Below are 15,870 nucleotides of genomic sequence, written 5' to 3' on the forward strand. Positions count from 1 at the left end.
CGAAATCCATTTATTTAAAATTAGAAGTGAAAAAGAGCCTTTTGTTTTAGGATTGACTTTTTAAATCAGACTATTCTGACTTTGGTAGCTCTTGCTCCCAAGTCTTGCTCCCAAATCTTGCAAGTAGTGCATACTGTATACACACATCAATTATCCCACGAAGCATGACACCGGCCAAAGTTCTCCAGTAACCAGAGGCTGTTGCAAAGGGTTAAAATGGTGCGTCACGCATAGTTACAGCAGGCCTCAATCACCACATTAGGCTCCCTCTCACAGGGGAGAATAAAATATGCCTATGGATACTTCAACAGTATGCTATTATGCAAGAGGAGGGTGAATTTCAAATGAACTCAGTTTTGATGATGTGGTCTGAACATGGTGTAAGCTTCAAACCCACTTTAACCACATGATCCCTACCATCCTTGTTCTGGGACATGATAGGCGAACATTGGACCAAAATAGATGAACATTCAGTGAAAATAGATCTACAAGCTCACAATGCATCCCTTTAACACACTTTGTGAGCTTGTAGATCGGCTATTTTCGTCCAAGAGATTTGGTGTAGAGGGAAAAAAGAGGGGACCATAGTATACTTAAATAGTGTACACTTCATTGACCAGGTTCCCCCAGGAGTTCCTGGTTAATGAAGTGTATACTATTTAAGGTGTGAAATGTGGCCCTCTGGAGATTAGCGTTGTGAAGAAGGTATAAATCATCAGTCAGATAAAAGAATATATATAACAATACACAGTATGCAACTCAACCACATCCTCATATCATGGTAAATTATATTCCAGTGGTTTGCAAAGCTTTTGTTTTATGTGAAAATAGCCAATCTGAAAACCCACAATGCACTGCATTGTTCGCCATGCATTGCAAATCTATTTTTGCCAATTTGTGAAAACAAACAAACACAAAAGTAAACATTTAAAATAGGTCTAAGATTTTCACAGAGCACAGTGCACACAATGTACTAACTAGTAAATTAAAAGTTCATAATTCATAAATCTAAAAAGTTTTGTGTTGATGTCACAAACTCCCATGGCACACCTGGACCGGTTGTGTGCCATGCACGCCATTTGAGAACCACTGCTCTATTCTGGGGCTCGACAAATCTAGATGCACAGAGCTTGAAGCCCCATTCAGAACGCATCCACTGGTAGCAAACTGTCACATCCAGAAAAGACACCCAGACACGAGCCCAGCAAATGGAAATTATGCAACTGTGGACGAGCTTAAGGCCATCAGTAGACCTGGGCTTATTCACATTCCTGCAAGCTTCTGAAACTGAACAGAGAGAATGGCTATAAAGTAAACACTTGCTGTGTCTTGTTTTGTAAGAAGAATACCATTTCCACAATCTTGTGAGGCTGGCTATCACATGCTGACATTATGATACCAAGTTCTTCACCTTTAGGGGGAATAGAACAAGCTTTCAATGTAGCCATATTTGTTAAGACTACTGTACTTCAAAAACAATGAGTGGTTCTGTTCTAAAAGTGCATTAACCTTATCTGACACCTAATACGTGAACATAGTAGAAGGGTCCTCTGAGCATTCAGACATGATGCACAATTTTCCATTTCTAAATTGTATCTCCATTGGTCAATAGACCAGACTACAATTAAAAATATTTTACTTTCACTAACATAATGTTCCATTCAATAGTGAATTAATTTCATTGCTCTCAAGGAAGGCAGCAAAAATAAATTAACAAATAAAATGTCCACCAACTGAAAATCAAGTGAAAGCAAAAGATTTTACACAGAGATGTAACAATGTTTCACTTGTTTCATTCATTGATGGATGATTTATCCATGATTGGATAAATTATTTATTGATGTATTGTTTGAGGTCCAAAATGTGTCTTCCAACAGCACAATATGCAACACCAAATTTGCTATAGAATACTATAGAATAGTAGAATGTAATAACAGGTTATCATCATTACAAATGTTGGAATCAATACTTGGTACTCAAGTATGTGTAATTACCAACTATATAAGCATGGCACAGACTATTTGAATATGTAGTAGTTATTGTGGTAAACGGAATGCTCGCCCAAAAACCCACTAGCTCCAAAGAAAATCCACGGGCCGCTCGTATTTATGTATTTGTTTTACTGAGGTTAAGGTACAGTAATACGTTTAGGGGTAGTTTTACTGGGGTTAAGTTTAGGAATAAGATTAGGTTTAGGCATAGTTTTACTGAAGTTATGTTTAGGAATACCTATGCCAACCATTCCGAGGTCGCCGGATTTGACCTGGGGCAAGCGTTCTTGTATTCGTTATCGTTTTCCTTGAGCATTCACATACTATTACCCTTGAGCATTGCATTCACAAGCTATTCCAACACAGTGACTGTATAGTGTACAGTATACTGTATGTCAAATACCAAATCTTGGCTACTGACACTGTATTTACAAAAGTCTGTGAAAAATACGGCAATTAACGGCAATTAACTGTTAACGGCAATTAACAGTCTTTGCTTTTCAGCGAATACCCAGAAATATGAATTCATGCTGGAGTTACCAATGTAATAATTAGTTATGATATTAAACCATATGTACGCTGTTGACTGGAGTTGCCCAAGAGCCTATACTAGGAGTCATAATGCGTTATTTTTGCTGAATGCCCCCCACAGAATATGGACACTAAGGTTCATGTGGCTCAAACTAATTAAGAAATTAAGAACAAAGCATTTGTGCACTCATAAAAGCCAAATTTAAGAGTCAAAGCACACATTTTTATAACAGCAATCATTATGATTGATCAGCAAATAGAGTTTAAATTATTCAATGCTGTAATGTTTAAAAGTGAACATTTACCTAAAGAAAATATGTTTTTCATTACATGGCTAATGCAGAGGTTCTAATTATGTGACTCAATAGATATGTCCCACAACCCAAGTCTGCGTCCCGACTGCCCTAGGGTACACATTGTGCTTCCTCTCCTCCCAGCCTTTATCTCATTTGCCAGCACAGATGAAGAGCTAATTGTGAAATGGCAAAAAAGTACCCTGTCAGTGATACTAGAGATAACCCTGACAGGAAGAGACGCACATGGTCACATGTCTGCTGACACTTTGTTGAAATGAAACACAGAATGTACTGCAACGTTGGAACAGATATTTGTCCAATGTCCATATGGGTTCTAGTCATTTATCTGTGTATGACTGCATGTATAACCAAAACTATCAAATCTAAAACAGGGCCATGTTGACCTCAGGGTTAAGTTGCTTGGAAAAAGTAACTGATTTTCAACACGATGCAGTATGAATTAGGTGATCAAATGTGACAATACACGATAAGCAATATATAATAGCCACTAATATTATTTGTACATGGTACAAAAATACAACATACAAATAGACACCAAGCACAGTTCATGAATACAGTAGATCCTGCCCCCAGCTGTTACCACAAAGACAATACAGGGCCATTGAGGTCAATTGAAAGTTATCCTTTCAATGGTTGTACTGAATGAGATTGTTATACAATTAATTGTACAGGAGATAGTGGAGACTGTACCAATGAGAGAGAAGCATTCACGTTGTACAGTGAATTGGTAATAGCTTAGGGAAAAAGCCCCTTGTTATGAAACAAAAACAACACAAGGGGTACCAGAGGAGTGGAGGGAACAGAGGAAAAGTGTGATGAGAGCAAACGCTAAAGAGAGATAGAGAGAGAGAGGAGAGAGAAAGAGCGCCAATATCAGTCCCCCTCCTCTCAGCCAACAGAAAAAAGCACAGTAGATTAATTCATCACCACACGAAGCCTTTGCCTTCCTCTGGAATAAATTACCCAATGGCTCTCAACTTAGACTAAACACACACAATCTCTACTCTAGTGACCAGAGAAGGCTCAAAGGAGCACACACACCAAAAGGAGAGGTATAGAAAACTGACAACAGGACAGAACTTGACCAGGTCCCAAACAGATTATATCTTCTCCCATCATAAAAATACAATGTATAATTTGTAGATATACAAATGTTATGTTTGTCATTTGTTCAAAGACCTCTATCAACTTTCATGCTGGCAACCACAAGTGTTTCCCAGACAGAGCATTAGTTCACACCAAGACATCTTGTCAACCTTCTCACCTTTGGCGTGGAGAAGTTTAATGGGAAAAGTCTGAGGCTGATGTGAGAGATGATTTTACCCCACATCTCAACACACAAAGAGACAAAACTCTGCCAACAGAATTCTAAGTTCTAAGGAATTCTAAGGATTTTTGCTTGAAAAATTGGTTATTTTTGGTGAACGACACCACCGTACAACAGAGTATACATTGGGCTGTACACAGCTGTCATAAGACCTTGTCCTTGAGCCTAATCATAGCTAGAGCGGCCCAGATGGTAACATACCCTTGACAAAGGCTAACATCACACTCCCAAACTCTCCCACCGACACTCCAAGGCACATGCTGGTTTCACAAGCACACAAAAACATCTGTATAGATGTAAAAACTATAAGACACATTAACTATTTCACATTTAAAAAGCAATACAGGCATTTCTTGGTAGAGTAAACTTAGTAGTGGTTTGCTCAACTTTTAGTGTCGCCCGTGTGTGTATCCCCCATGTGTGTTGACAAAACCTCCTGACACAAGCTTAGGAACACAGGCTGGATGTTTGTATTCACAGCGACACAAATAAACACATAGTACTAGATAGAGATCCGGGTTTTGTTTACTTTGCAGTGACAGTTTTTCCAGGTGGTACCACTCTATGATTGTCCTCACTGCACAAAAGTCTGAATATGATATGTATCAAAGCTTTAAATGCAGGGCTGAGGTCACAATTAATTATCATATTTTTGACCAAATACCTCAATATTGATATTGTGGCAATATTGTGGGGATGACCATTGGCGCTTTCACAATGAGACATTTATTTTTATGAATAATTATCGCCAGGAGGGGAGGGATGAGTTGAGGGGGCCGCTATGCTCAAGTATTTAGCGGCTGAGCTGGGAAGGGACAGTATTTTACGTTGTAGATAAAAATTTGTCTCATCTGGCCTGGGCCTGAATTTAATTTTACAGTATTGCACGACTACTGAAAACATTAAATTCAACTACAATTCTCAGCTTTTAATAATTTTATGAAGAGACAATATTACATATAGTGCAAACTAAGAATCCTCAAATTAATGGCAAATGAATTGCTACTTTTATTTTATTTTATTGTCTTCACATTTTTATATTTGCTGTAATGTTTAGCAGTGTACTGTATGTTGCACAAATGTAATGAACCCCTAAGCCTGATGACAGATTGAACTGAAACACCTGTCAGTCAACTGCACAACCATTTAATCACCGTCTTTGAAGTATTTCACAAAGCAGGATTATCAAGTTAGTTAATTTAAAACGTGTTGTGAACTATCTAATTCGAGGTTACACACCGGCATTCCGAAGCCCGCTATTCTGACGCACCGCCAATATGATGCACTCATTACTCGAACCCTGTCCCTAACCGCACACGTAAGCCACATAGTCGGAATAGTCGCCAATCTGTTCCCGTCTTGAGGTTACAATGGTTGCTATATAGAAAATAGCAATGGCAGTGTAAATTAGTGGATAATTGTAAGGTCAGGTAAGGTCAGAAAATCACTGAAATGTAACTTTTAATCCTGGAAAGTTCAGTGCTTACACCATAACACAATTTCCCAAACAATTGTATATCCTCATATCACAATTTCGATATATTATTATAGTATTGATATATTGCCCAGCCCTAAATCAATGCCTAATAATGCTTTTTGAAAAGAAATTGGCACTCAGGTGGCGTACTGCTAAAGTAGGAGTCTACGGGGTTCGAATCCACCGCAGTGCAGTGTTGAGCGACTATACGAACACAATTGGCCCGTGTTTGGACGTGGGAAGCCGGGCGGGGAGGGAGGGATTTGTCACTGCACGTCATCCCACGGGCTGGGACGGCAGGGATTGTTGGGATGAGGAGGAGTTGGCCGAAGGCTCTACTACGTCCTCCCGGTGGGGGCTCATCACCAGCACGTGAGTCAGTCGGATATAACAGCAGTGATAATACACAGAACTGTGTGTGAGGACTGGGGATGACGACAAAAGGAGTACAAAGAAATGAAAATATAGGCTATAAGGCCAATGAAGGAAGCCTAAGCAAGTGGAACTAACGCAATTCTAGAACAACAATCAATACTAATCTCATATAAGCAGTAACTGTATATTACTGTAAAACGCACACCAGAAAGAGGTAGGACCACAGTGAAGGATGTTGGCAAATGCAAGATTCAATGGGGGTGATCAGTAAGTGGCGAAATCTAATTCTGCTAATGTGGAGAGTGACGTGTAATAGGCATGGCTGAGCATGGCTGTCCATTTGGAATGACAAAGAAAATGTTGATGCTGACACCTTACACAACAGGGTTTAACCATCTCCAGTTGAAGGAGATTTACATGCCATTAGTCTAACTCAATCAGGGCACTCATTCAATCAGAAGCACAGTGGGCGTGTTTAGGTGGGGGCATTTGTCACATCGCCCACTCACTGGATCCTGTGGTGACATTTGGCCACAAACTTTTGATAGACAGAGGTCCTCAAATAGCCTGCGGTGTGTCAAATAAACGAACACACACACAAAAGTAAAGGCCACTTCTCAAACCCACTGCATTAATGGAATTGCATTGTTTCATACCATTTTTACTGGGCACATGCACCTCTGTGCGCGCACACGCGCACGTGCACACACACACACACACACACACACACCTTTTAGAAGGTGTTTTTAGAATTGGCCTTAGGTCGAAATGAGTTAAACCTCCAGAGATAATCTGAAAATACATGGAGTTGAAGACCAACTCTTCAAAAATGAGGTGGTTTGTGGGACAGCAATATTAAATATAAATTATATTAACATAAAAAACTCCATCTTGTCAAAAACCACTCCATGCAGTCATGATGTATCCCTGCCTTCACATTTTGTTTCAGTGGGGGGAAAAATACAGTTGTAACTCTTTCAGTGTACAAAATGGCCGAATGGTTACATTTGTATAATATAAGTTAAATTGACACTGATGATTTTACTTTTTGTATCTTCTCTATAGTGGTTCAACTGTGCAGTCAGCACATGGTGAAGCAATCTACTGCTTACAGCTAATAAATGACATGGACAGTGGATCCTTTCCAAAGCAATCAAATGCCAATATTGATCTCTTCTGGTGTGCTGCTGTATGAGCACCGATTCTCCTGGTCAACTTCCATTTAAATACAATATCACTTGTGCACGATGCTGATTTCAGAGAACATGTGTTAGCTTGACTTGGTAGTTCCAAGCAAGATGTAGAATAGATGGGTAGACGGGCCTTAATTGATCCCGTGGAGGAAATTCCATTATCATGGTAGTAAAACAGTTCACAGGGATTAGGAATAAAGTACCTCAAACCAGGGGTTTATACAGAACTTTAGAATCTATGCTAGCTCGGCCAGCTAGCATACATAGATATACATTTCAAAGCGCATTAACTGTATATTAAACAGTAAATTAACATTAAATTAACATTAAATTAACATTAAATTAACATTAAATTAACATTAAATTAAACATTAAATTATTGACTAATATAAATGTAGTCAAGGTGCACCAGTAGGTTATAAAATAAATCTCAAATGCTATGATAAAATCCAGCTTTATCAATAAATGTCTGTGTATAAGTATAAAGGGTTTGAGCTTTGACTAAGACAGTAAGAAACTATGCGGCAGTGAGAAGCAGGATTAGGGCTCAGGGGTATTGTGGCCGGATGGTGAAACATGAGGTTCCCAATTCGATCCTGGGCTCCCCCAGAGTTAGTGTCAAAGTGTCCTTGAGTAAGACACTGAAACATAGAGTAACAAAAGGATAGAGATTGAACCGAACCGGTCCTGGGATGACGCACATGACGTCATGAACGTCCGTCCACCTCCATGAACGTGCTGCAGTTCCACTTTCCTCCAGTAGGTAGTGGCAGCTTCAACGTTGGATAGCCTTACTGGGGCCTTGCGCTGAACCCCTCATTGACCTTATTCACACCGCTGCCATCTTGCCAGTTTTTTTCAAACAGAAAAATCTTATCTAATCTTAAACAATGTCAAACTCACCAACATTGCAGCTGTACGGAAAGCTTGAATTATCCTCTTTCAATCTGTAAAGTATTTGTTAAATAAAAATCTACCGTAGACATGTTATGAGCTACTTCCTGTCAAGGAATTCTGTGCAGGTTATTTTAAGGTTATAAGTGTCAGTCTGTCAGAGTTTGGGAGTGCTTGTTGGATATCACTCAACAGCCCTGCATACCACCTGTTTTGAATTTGCACATGCAGGACTAAACTACTACTGCTTCCAAACGCCAATACTTTCTTGACAGGAATTAGCTCATAAGTCTACAGTTGGGATTTTAATGAAACAAACAAACTGCAGATAGAAAGAGGATAATTCAAGCTTTTCGTACAGCTGCAATGTTGGAGATATAGGACCTTTCTGTTTGGATGAATGGGATGTCAATGGGAAATTGCATCTAGTTGGCAAGATGGCCGCTGTCTGCATACGGTAAATTGCTCCCAAAGTGCAGGTTGGTGCCTTGCATAGTTTCCTCCACCTTCAGTGTATGAATGTATGTGTGAATGGGTAAATGTAATTACAATGAAAAGCGCTTTGGATAACAACGCTATATAAATGCACCATTTACCATTATGCATAATAAGCATGTCACAGAGTCCTTTTCAACTATTCATGTTTGATGATGCACCATTTTGTCTAGTCACTAGACTACAATGCCTAACTTTTGAATCAAAGCCAAAATGATAGGCCTGGAGGACCTACGTCCTACTGCATGAAAGCCAGGGCATCCTATCAAAAACAAGTTGGCCTAGTAAATTGGGAGAGTGGTGGATTGAACTTGAGTTTGACTGGTGTGGGCTCAACTAGATCTATGGAAAAAGTAAATGTGCAGCCTTGTTGCCATTTTAATTTAATAAATTAGTTAGTCCCCATAGTTTAACTGATAATATGCATTAGTAGCCTACTCAGTAGAAATAAATGAAGACGTCATGCTGTGCTTCTTCATTTAAGTTACATTAGTGAATAATATCTTAATGTACGTCCATTCACACTGCCTAAAAAACCCTGTGGAGAGAATTCACCTGAGGTTATGTGTAGGCTACAGATGTTGAACCTGCGACCTACCACTGGGTTAGCCTGGAATGGCCAGACCACTGGGTGTATTAAGGAGCCTATATCATATAGCCTATAGCATTGTGAGACCATGGCCTGCAATAGCAAACAAAGCAGTAATGTTTTGAGTAAAGTATGGAATTTTCATAATTTGATTTGAGTGAAAAATCACAGGCCTCTTCTAGCAACTGTCTGAATGCAATGGTATTCACACACACACACACACACACACACACACACACACACACACACACACACACACACACACACACTCTGAATATGGAGAATGTAGCTCCCTCACCTTGCAACTCGCGGGTTTAATCGGTAGTCCCGAGGCAGGATTTCCTTGATGCTGAGTGGTATTTGTCTGCTGGGGTGAGTGGGAATCCTCCGACTCTTTTCCACTGTGGTAGACCACCCTATCAGAGATATGAATACTTGAAGCACAGCCCATGCTTCAACCCACTTCAGCCTTTTTCTTTTGCGCAAGTGCTTTACTTAGGCTGCCCGACTGTCATTCGTGCCCTCCCCTTATATGTTGAGGTCCCCTGAATTAATTATTTTCTACAGTAGTTTTCTACAGTAGTTTGTCTTATTTCCTTAACACAGAGCATGAATAATCTCTTTCCCCCTCCCTATCCCACCACCCGACCAGGAAGCCTATTTCCTCTCTCCGTTTTTCACATGAAGTTAATTGAAGAGGGGTTTTATTTTATTTTTTATCAAAAGCACTGAGTTATCCTCCAAAACACGAGTCCCGTTATTCTTCACTTGGGCTGTTTAATTTCCATGAGCGACGTATCCCTCACTCTGGCTCCTGTGCTCGCCCTTCGTACCACATCATCATTTTCTCATTTCAACTTTACTGTTATCAAGTAGGCCTAGACGCCAGATCCTCCTTGGCTCAGTCATACAACAGTTTTATCCATTTTGTCCAATAATTCTATAGTGATGCCGTGCGTCCTCCCCGCCCAAACCATCCAGTTTTATTGGGGAGTCCGTTTAACAATCTGGGTTGCCCACTTCAATTCAAGGCATCGGCCACAAACCGGTTCTCACGACAGTTTGTGCCAGTTCTGAACCGTTCATCATCAACAGGCTAACATATTCACACTGCAGAGTATTCTTGTCAGTCGGTCCGATGTCAAGACTCCGCTATGAAACATTGTGCCATGTAGTCCGGCTAAACGCTCCATTTATCAGCCCGAATTTACCAATTAAGAATCGCAGAAATCTTGGGATAGCTTCCATTCAGACATCCGCTGCCCGTGTTGAAGATGATCCACCGGGGGAGATACGAAACCCCGGTGTGCAATTGGCTACAATGTATCAGGCCCACGATTTGCTCTCATTGTGGGAAAGAAAAGATGTAGAGGCTGTCAGATTGTAACGTGTGGAGGTACCACCTCTGGAGAATGTAATCGCTTGAGAGAAAAAAAGGGAAAAAAGATTCCAAGACCGCTCCGCGTCTCCAAGTTTCGGATAAACAATGCAAAACGGAAGGCAAATGCTGACTGTATATACGCGCAACGGCAGAAATTCGCTACATAATGATGAATTCTGTTTGTCTTTTCTCTTGTCTTTGTAGCGTTTGCCCTTCCAGTTCTTCAGCACTGCTTGACAGCAGCACATCCAATAAAAGCACCCGCAAGGATTGACCTACAGCCTTTACTGACGTTAATGCAAATGAGCTCCGTTCAGCTAATCAGCGCCGTCCCTGCCGCAGCTGGGTGGTCCCGGCTTTCCGTGGGAACTTTGAAAGGATTCAAGGCGGATGGAAAGCTGCTCGGGTCTTGGACTTTGTGCGAATGCCGCTCAGGGGTCATCTCCATGCTGGCTTGTGGTGGACATTTTTGCAACGGACATACAAAATGAGTGGATAATAAAATTACCAGAAACACACAAAGAGATAGCCCTGGCCTGATCAGATCAGACCATTACAGGTCTGTAGCCTAACTCTGAGTGTACAAATAGAACCAAATGGACCCTTACAGGTCCATTTGGTTACATTTGTAGTTTTGTACACTCAGAGTTATGGGGGTCCTTGCAAATAAAACATGTGAGAACCACTAGTAGCCGCCCTAAAGTGGCATAAATATTCTGAAAACCTATAGAATCATTCAGTAATTAGGTCTTATGATCAAAATATTGAGAACATTAATGGCATGATGACCAACTTTGCCACACAGACACATTTGTCTGTGTATAGAGTAGACACATTGATGACCCCCTGACGCCACTTGCTCGCAGAGTGCAGACCAAGGAAATAAACTGGTGAGGGTCTGTCAAAAAACAAGCAGTCTGAGTAGGCCTATACCCATAACCTATAACCTCGATTATTTGATGGCGATTTACATTAGACTATATAAATTGTTCTTCTAAACTGAGAAAACAGTTGGCAAGTATAGGCTACATTTAGGCTTGTCATCACTTATAGGCTATTTCAAAAGGTTAAATTCCAGGATTTAGCCGTAGGTTATATTGTATAACAATAACGACTTCATCTTCATTGTGGCTTTCACATTCTGTGCGTTTCTGGCAGGAACTGATATAACTAAATTAATATTTTTAATGAATTGTGTGTGTATGTACTATGTATACTGTATATGTATGTATGTGTGTGTGTGTGTGTGTGTGTGTGTGTGTGTGTGTGTGTGTGTGTGTGTGTGTGTGTGTGTGTGTGTGTGTGTGTGTGTGTGTGTGTGTGTGTGTGTGTGTGTGTGTGTGTGTGTACAGTATGTATGTATTTTGAGGTGTAATCAGTCTGGTGTCAGTTTGTCAGAGGATTCAGAGCATTTGGTGCAGCGAGTGAGGAGCAACGACAATTTATTCATTCATCAGACATTTATTCATTCGTTCAGACAGACAGATATTCAGAATTTATTTAATTATTAATTATATGTTAGATTACCATATTAGATTTGATGTTAGATACATATACATACATACATACATATTTGGATGTTCTCTCCCAGGTTCATGATCTACAACCTAAATGAAGAACATAAAATGTCCACTAGAGGGTCTGGTTCCCATGTTGTTTGTTTGTTTGTTTGTTTGTATATTTATTTAAGCATCAGAGTAGTCAAATATCATGGATAATAATAATAATAATAATAATAATAGGCCAAAAAAAAGGAGAAATAACTAAATAGAGTCCCCAAAAGCCATTCTTAGAAGTGAATCTTTAGAAGAGTTTGAAGGTGGCCAGTGAGACAGGGAGGGGAGGAGAGGAATAAATAACCATTTGTTTTTACAGAGTTTGGAACAAACACAGACAGACAGACAGACAGACAGACAGACAGACAGAGTCTAACAGCTAGACGTCCCGAGTTTCCCAACGCTACTGCGCCAAGTGCTTCCAGCCGGGGCACATGATTATTTTAATCTGACGCTCTGACCTCATACTTCTGTTCACCTGCTTTATTTGCCAAGTCACTGTACAGGAATTTGCTTTGATAACATGACTAGTGCAAAGACGTACGTACATACCAGTAAGCAACATTCTTATGTACTCGCACAGTCAGATTAGGACTCACATTTAGTAGCCTATAACAGGACGGTGCAATTACACTACAACTGGTCAGTAACATTAATGCCAATAGTGCATAAGTATACTGTGTACTGTCTGTCTGTATAGGACTACTGTGTTGCTTGAGGTAGAGTCACAGAAGGGATGCACATGGTTTAAAATATGAAGTATACTAGAGCGGTGCCCGTGGGGAAGGCCTACTTGGTCCGATAGTCTCGACACCGGTCACTGTACGCCCTGCGGTGCCCGTTGGGCACTGGCCTACCCCAAGTTGGAAATGCATGCATTTGAGAGGAATGTCATGCCGTACTTTATATTTGTGTTTTTTCTATTCATTTGGTCATTAGGGTCCACAGAATAAGAGGCCTGCTTTGCCGGAAACATCGTGAAAAAAAAGTTATGGCCATTTTTGTATACCACACCTATAAGGCAACATTTTCATCATGCTTTAAGTAGCATGTGACATGTCAAACTAGGGATTTTTCATGATTCTGAATCCATTCCAAGCATTAGTTTCGCATGAAAAACACTCCTTGGACACACAGTTAACAGTGTTTTGTATTGAGATGTGTAATTCTGCAAACTGTTAATAAATACTTCAATCACAAATGTGACGAGGTCAGCACATTTGGGCAAGTGGCTATGGCCGAATTTAAGCTGGCCAAGCATAATGAAATTTGGAAAATGTTGCCTTTAGGTTGTCTATGGTGTGGTATACAAAAATGGCCATAACTTCTTTTCCCGGCAGTGATTCCGGCAGGCTAAACTCTATTCCTTGAGCTTTTGGGCCTATGGCCTATGTTATTTGCAACATCCCACCCTAGCAAAGTGAGCTGGGGTTAAATTATTTGTAGATGTAAGGCCAAACAATAGCCCGACCAGTTTCTTTTGGGATGTCTGGAGCCTTGTTTTTTAGTAGTCCTTAGGGTGGTTGTGTTCCATTGCCTAACCTTCTTTTAAACAACAGTTCACAAATCCAGCTGCTGTGTTTGAACATTGTTGTATTTCTCCCAAGGTATGGAAGTTTTTTGTTGTAGGTCATGTTCTCAAAATCACTTTGGGTGTGTCAGGTGTGTATTCTGAGGGAAGTATGTGTCTCTAATGTCTTGGTAATGGGCACTGCCGCACTGAGCAAGTGGTTAGAAAGTGTAGTAGCCTAGTTTCCGTCATAAAATATACTTCAGTGTTATTGGTTTTCTCTGCCAGTGGATGGCAGCAGAGCTCACTGTAACTTATAGCAGCAGTCTGTGCCACTTCTTTTCAGTTTAGGACAATTAACTGTAAGTTCATCTTTGTAATGACAACATGACCTACTAGTTATTATAACATATAAAGGATTTTCCTTTTACATTTCCATTTTTGTAATTTTTCTTCAAATCTTCAATGTTCTTTAAAAAAGTATATTTTCGAAATAACCAAAACCATACATTTATCTTTTTAAAATCATAAATGAGATGTTTTTGAAAACTCTTGCTTGGTGGAGTGCAGTAGGACATCACATGACACAATGTTTCCCATTACATAACACATCAGTCATGTTAATATTTCACAGACATATATGTGTTAAATTATGTTGGCACATTAATTAACTACAACCTCAGATACCATTCAGTTAGAATGAAAATACATCGCATGGATGCACCTGGGACGTATCCTCATTCCTCAGTATCCCAAGGTCACCAGGGTTTTGCGAACATCATACCCTAGCCTGGCGCGGCCAGACTCATAGCAAGGTGTGCATTCGAGACCATAATGTGAATCCCTCCACTATCACATTCACCAACAAGGCAGAGGAAATCATGCAAGGCACCAACCTGCTCATCAGGACGGAGCAGTTGGGGGTTCAGTGTCTTGATCAGTTGCACTAGCTCAGTGGCCTTGTGGTTTGAGTGTCCGCCCTGAGGCTGGGAGGTCGGAGTTTGATGCTCGACTAAAGGCTGTGTGAGGGACCGAGCAGTCAAAGGATGACCCAGGTTTTCAAACTCAACGTTTGTTTTAATGTCAAAAGTAACAAATTATTAACAAAGGTTTCAGCAACTGAAGTGATAGGGCAACATAACAGAACTTAAATGAAAATAACTTAAATGAAAATAATGTGGAACCAAACAGGAAATGAACTCAACCAACAGACCTGTTCAAATGACACATGAGGGAGACTTATATAGTGGTGGACCAAACCAATAAATACACAAAGGGGTGGAGAGCAATTAGAGCCAACTGGAATCCCTAAACAATTCCCCCCCTTCTCAATCAAGTATGTTGGTATGGTCCTCTGCATCAGAGCTGACTCCACCCCCTGCCCCATATGTTGCCATTTCAGGAACTAAATAAAGAACAGAACATTAGTACAACAGTGCATATTGTCACACCAAGCCATTTTCAAATACTGATTGTGTTTCATGCATTATAATATAATATAATCATTGCAAATGTCAATACTAGAGGTTAGAGTAGAATGCAAATGTGAGTGTGGGTTAGAGTCTTATCTCACTGTGGGGCTGGGATCACAGCCCTCACACTCTGAGAAATGTGACCTGCTTGGCACTCAGCATCATGGTTTGGATTGGGATAAGTCCCTGTGCCAAAGCAGAATGTCCAGGGGTGTACTTTATCTGCCTCACGCTACAGAAACAGGATAGGCTCCTGCCCTTTGGGTCTCATGGTAACGACAACTCACCCCTATTCCGTTTCCTCACGGAATGTTCCCCAGTGAGGGGTGGCAGAGGCTGGACAGCAGACGGCTGGACTTTGAATTTCTATAACTATAAACTTTTATGACAGCAGACACTGTCTGCTGTCATAAAGGTTGCCAGACAGCCTAAATACAAATATAATTTATGAAAAGCTACTACAGTGAAGTCAGTTCACAGAAGTTGTTGTAGGCTATGTTGGGATTATCTGACGAGGTACCATTTGAGTGGGCAAAACCTTACATATACTAAATTGTTTATAGGGTCAATATAAGTAAAATAATATAGGAGTATCTTTTTATAAATTTTCCAAAAAGAATACAAACAGCCAATAGCATATTACAAAGTTATCCCGGGAGGAAAATCGGGCAAGCACCGGGGTGAGTTGTCCAGTATTTGGCCTCATGGCTCGGCAAGGCTTACTTACTTACTTAATGACACTAACTCAGGTTGCCACTATAG

At 40.4% G+C, this 15,870-nt stretch overlaps 1 protein-coding gene across 3 annotated transcripts in view; it reads right to left on the reverse strand.

Moving 5' to 3' along the window:
* pde8a (phosphodiesterase 8A) overlaps window positions 1-14,631 on the reverse strand; it is a 72,510-nt gene extending 57,879 nt beyond the window's left edge. For 2 of the 3 annotated variants that reach the window (XM_083759620.1, XM_083759621.1), the window contains exon 1: window positions 9,488-10,811. In XM_083759620.1, the coding sequence (XP_083615746.1) occupies window positions 9,488-9,640 (153 nt within the window). In that variant the 5' untranslated portion in view covers window positions 9,641-10,811. Of the gene's footprint in view, window positions 1-9,487; window positions 10,812-14,532 lie in introns of those variants that run through there. The other variant, XM_083759624.1, reaches the window with a different exon arrangement.
* Window positions 14,632-15,870: the final 1,239 nt, after the last annotated feature.

Source organism: Protomyctophum parallelum (genome assembly GCF_964188405.1).
Source record: "Protomyctophum parallelum genome assembly, chromosome: 2".
Taxonomy (NCBI): Eukaryota; Metazoa; Chordata; class Actinopteri; order Myctophiformes; family Myctophidae; genus Protomyctophum; species Protomyctophum parallelum.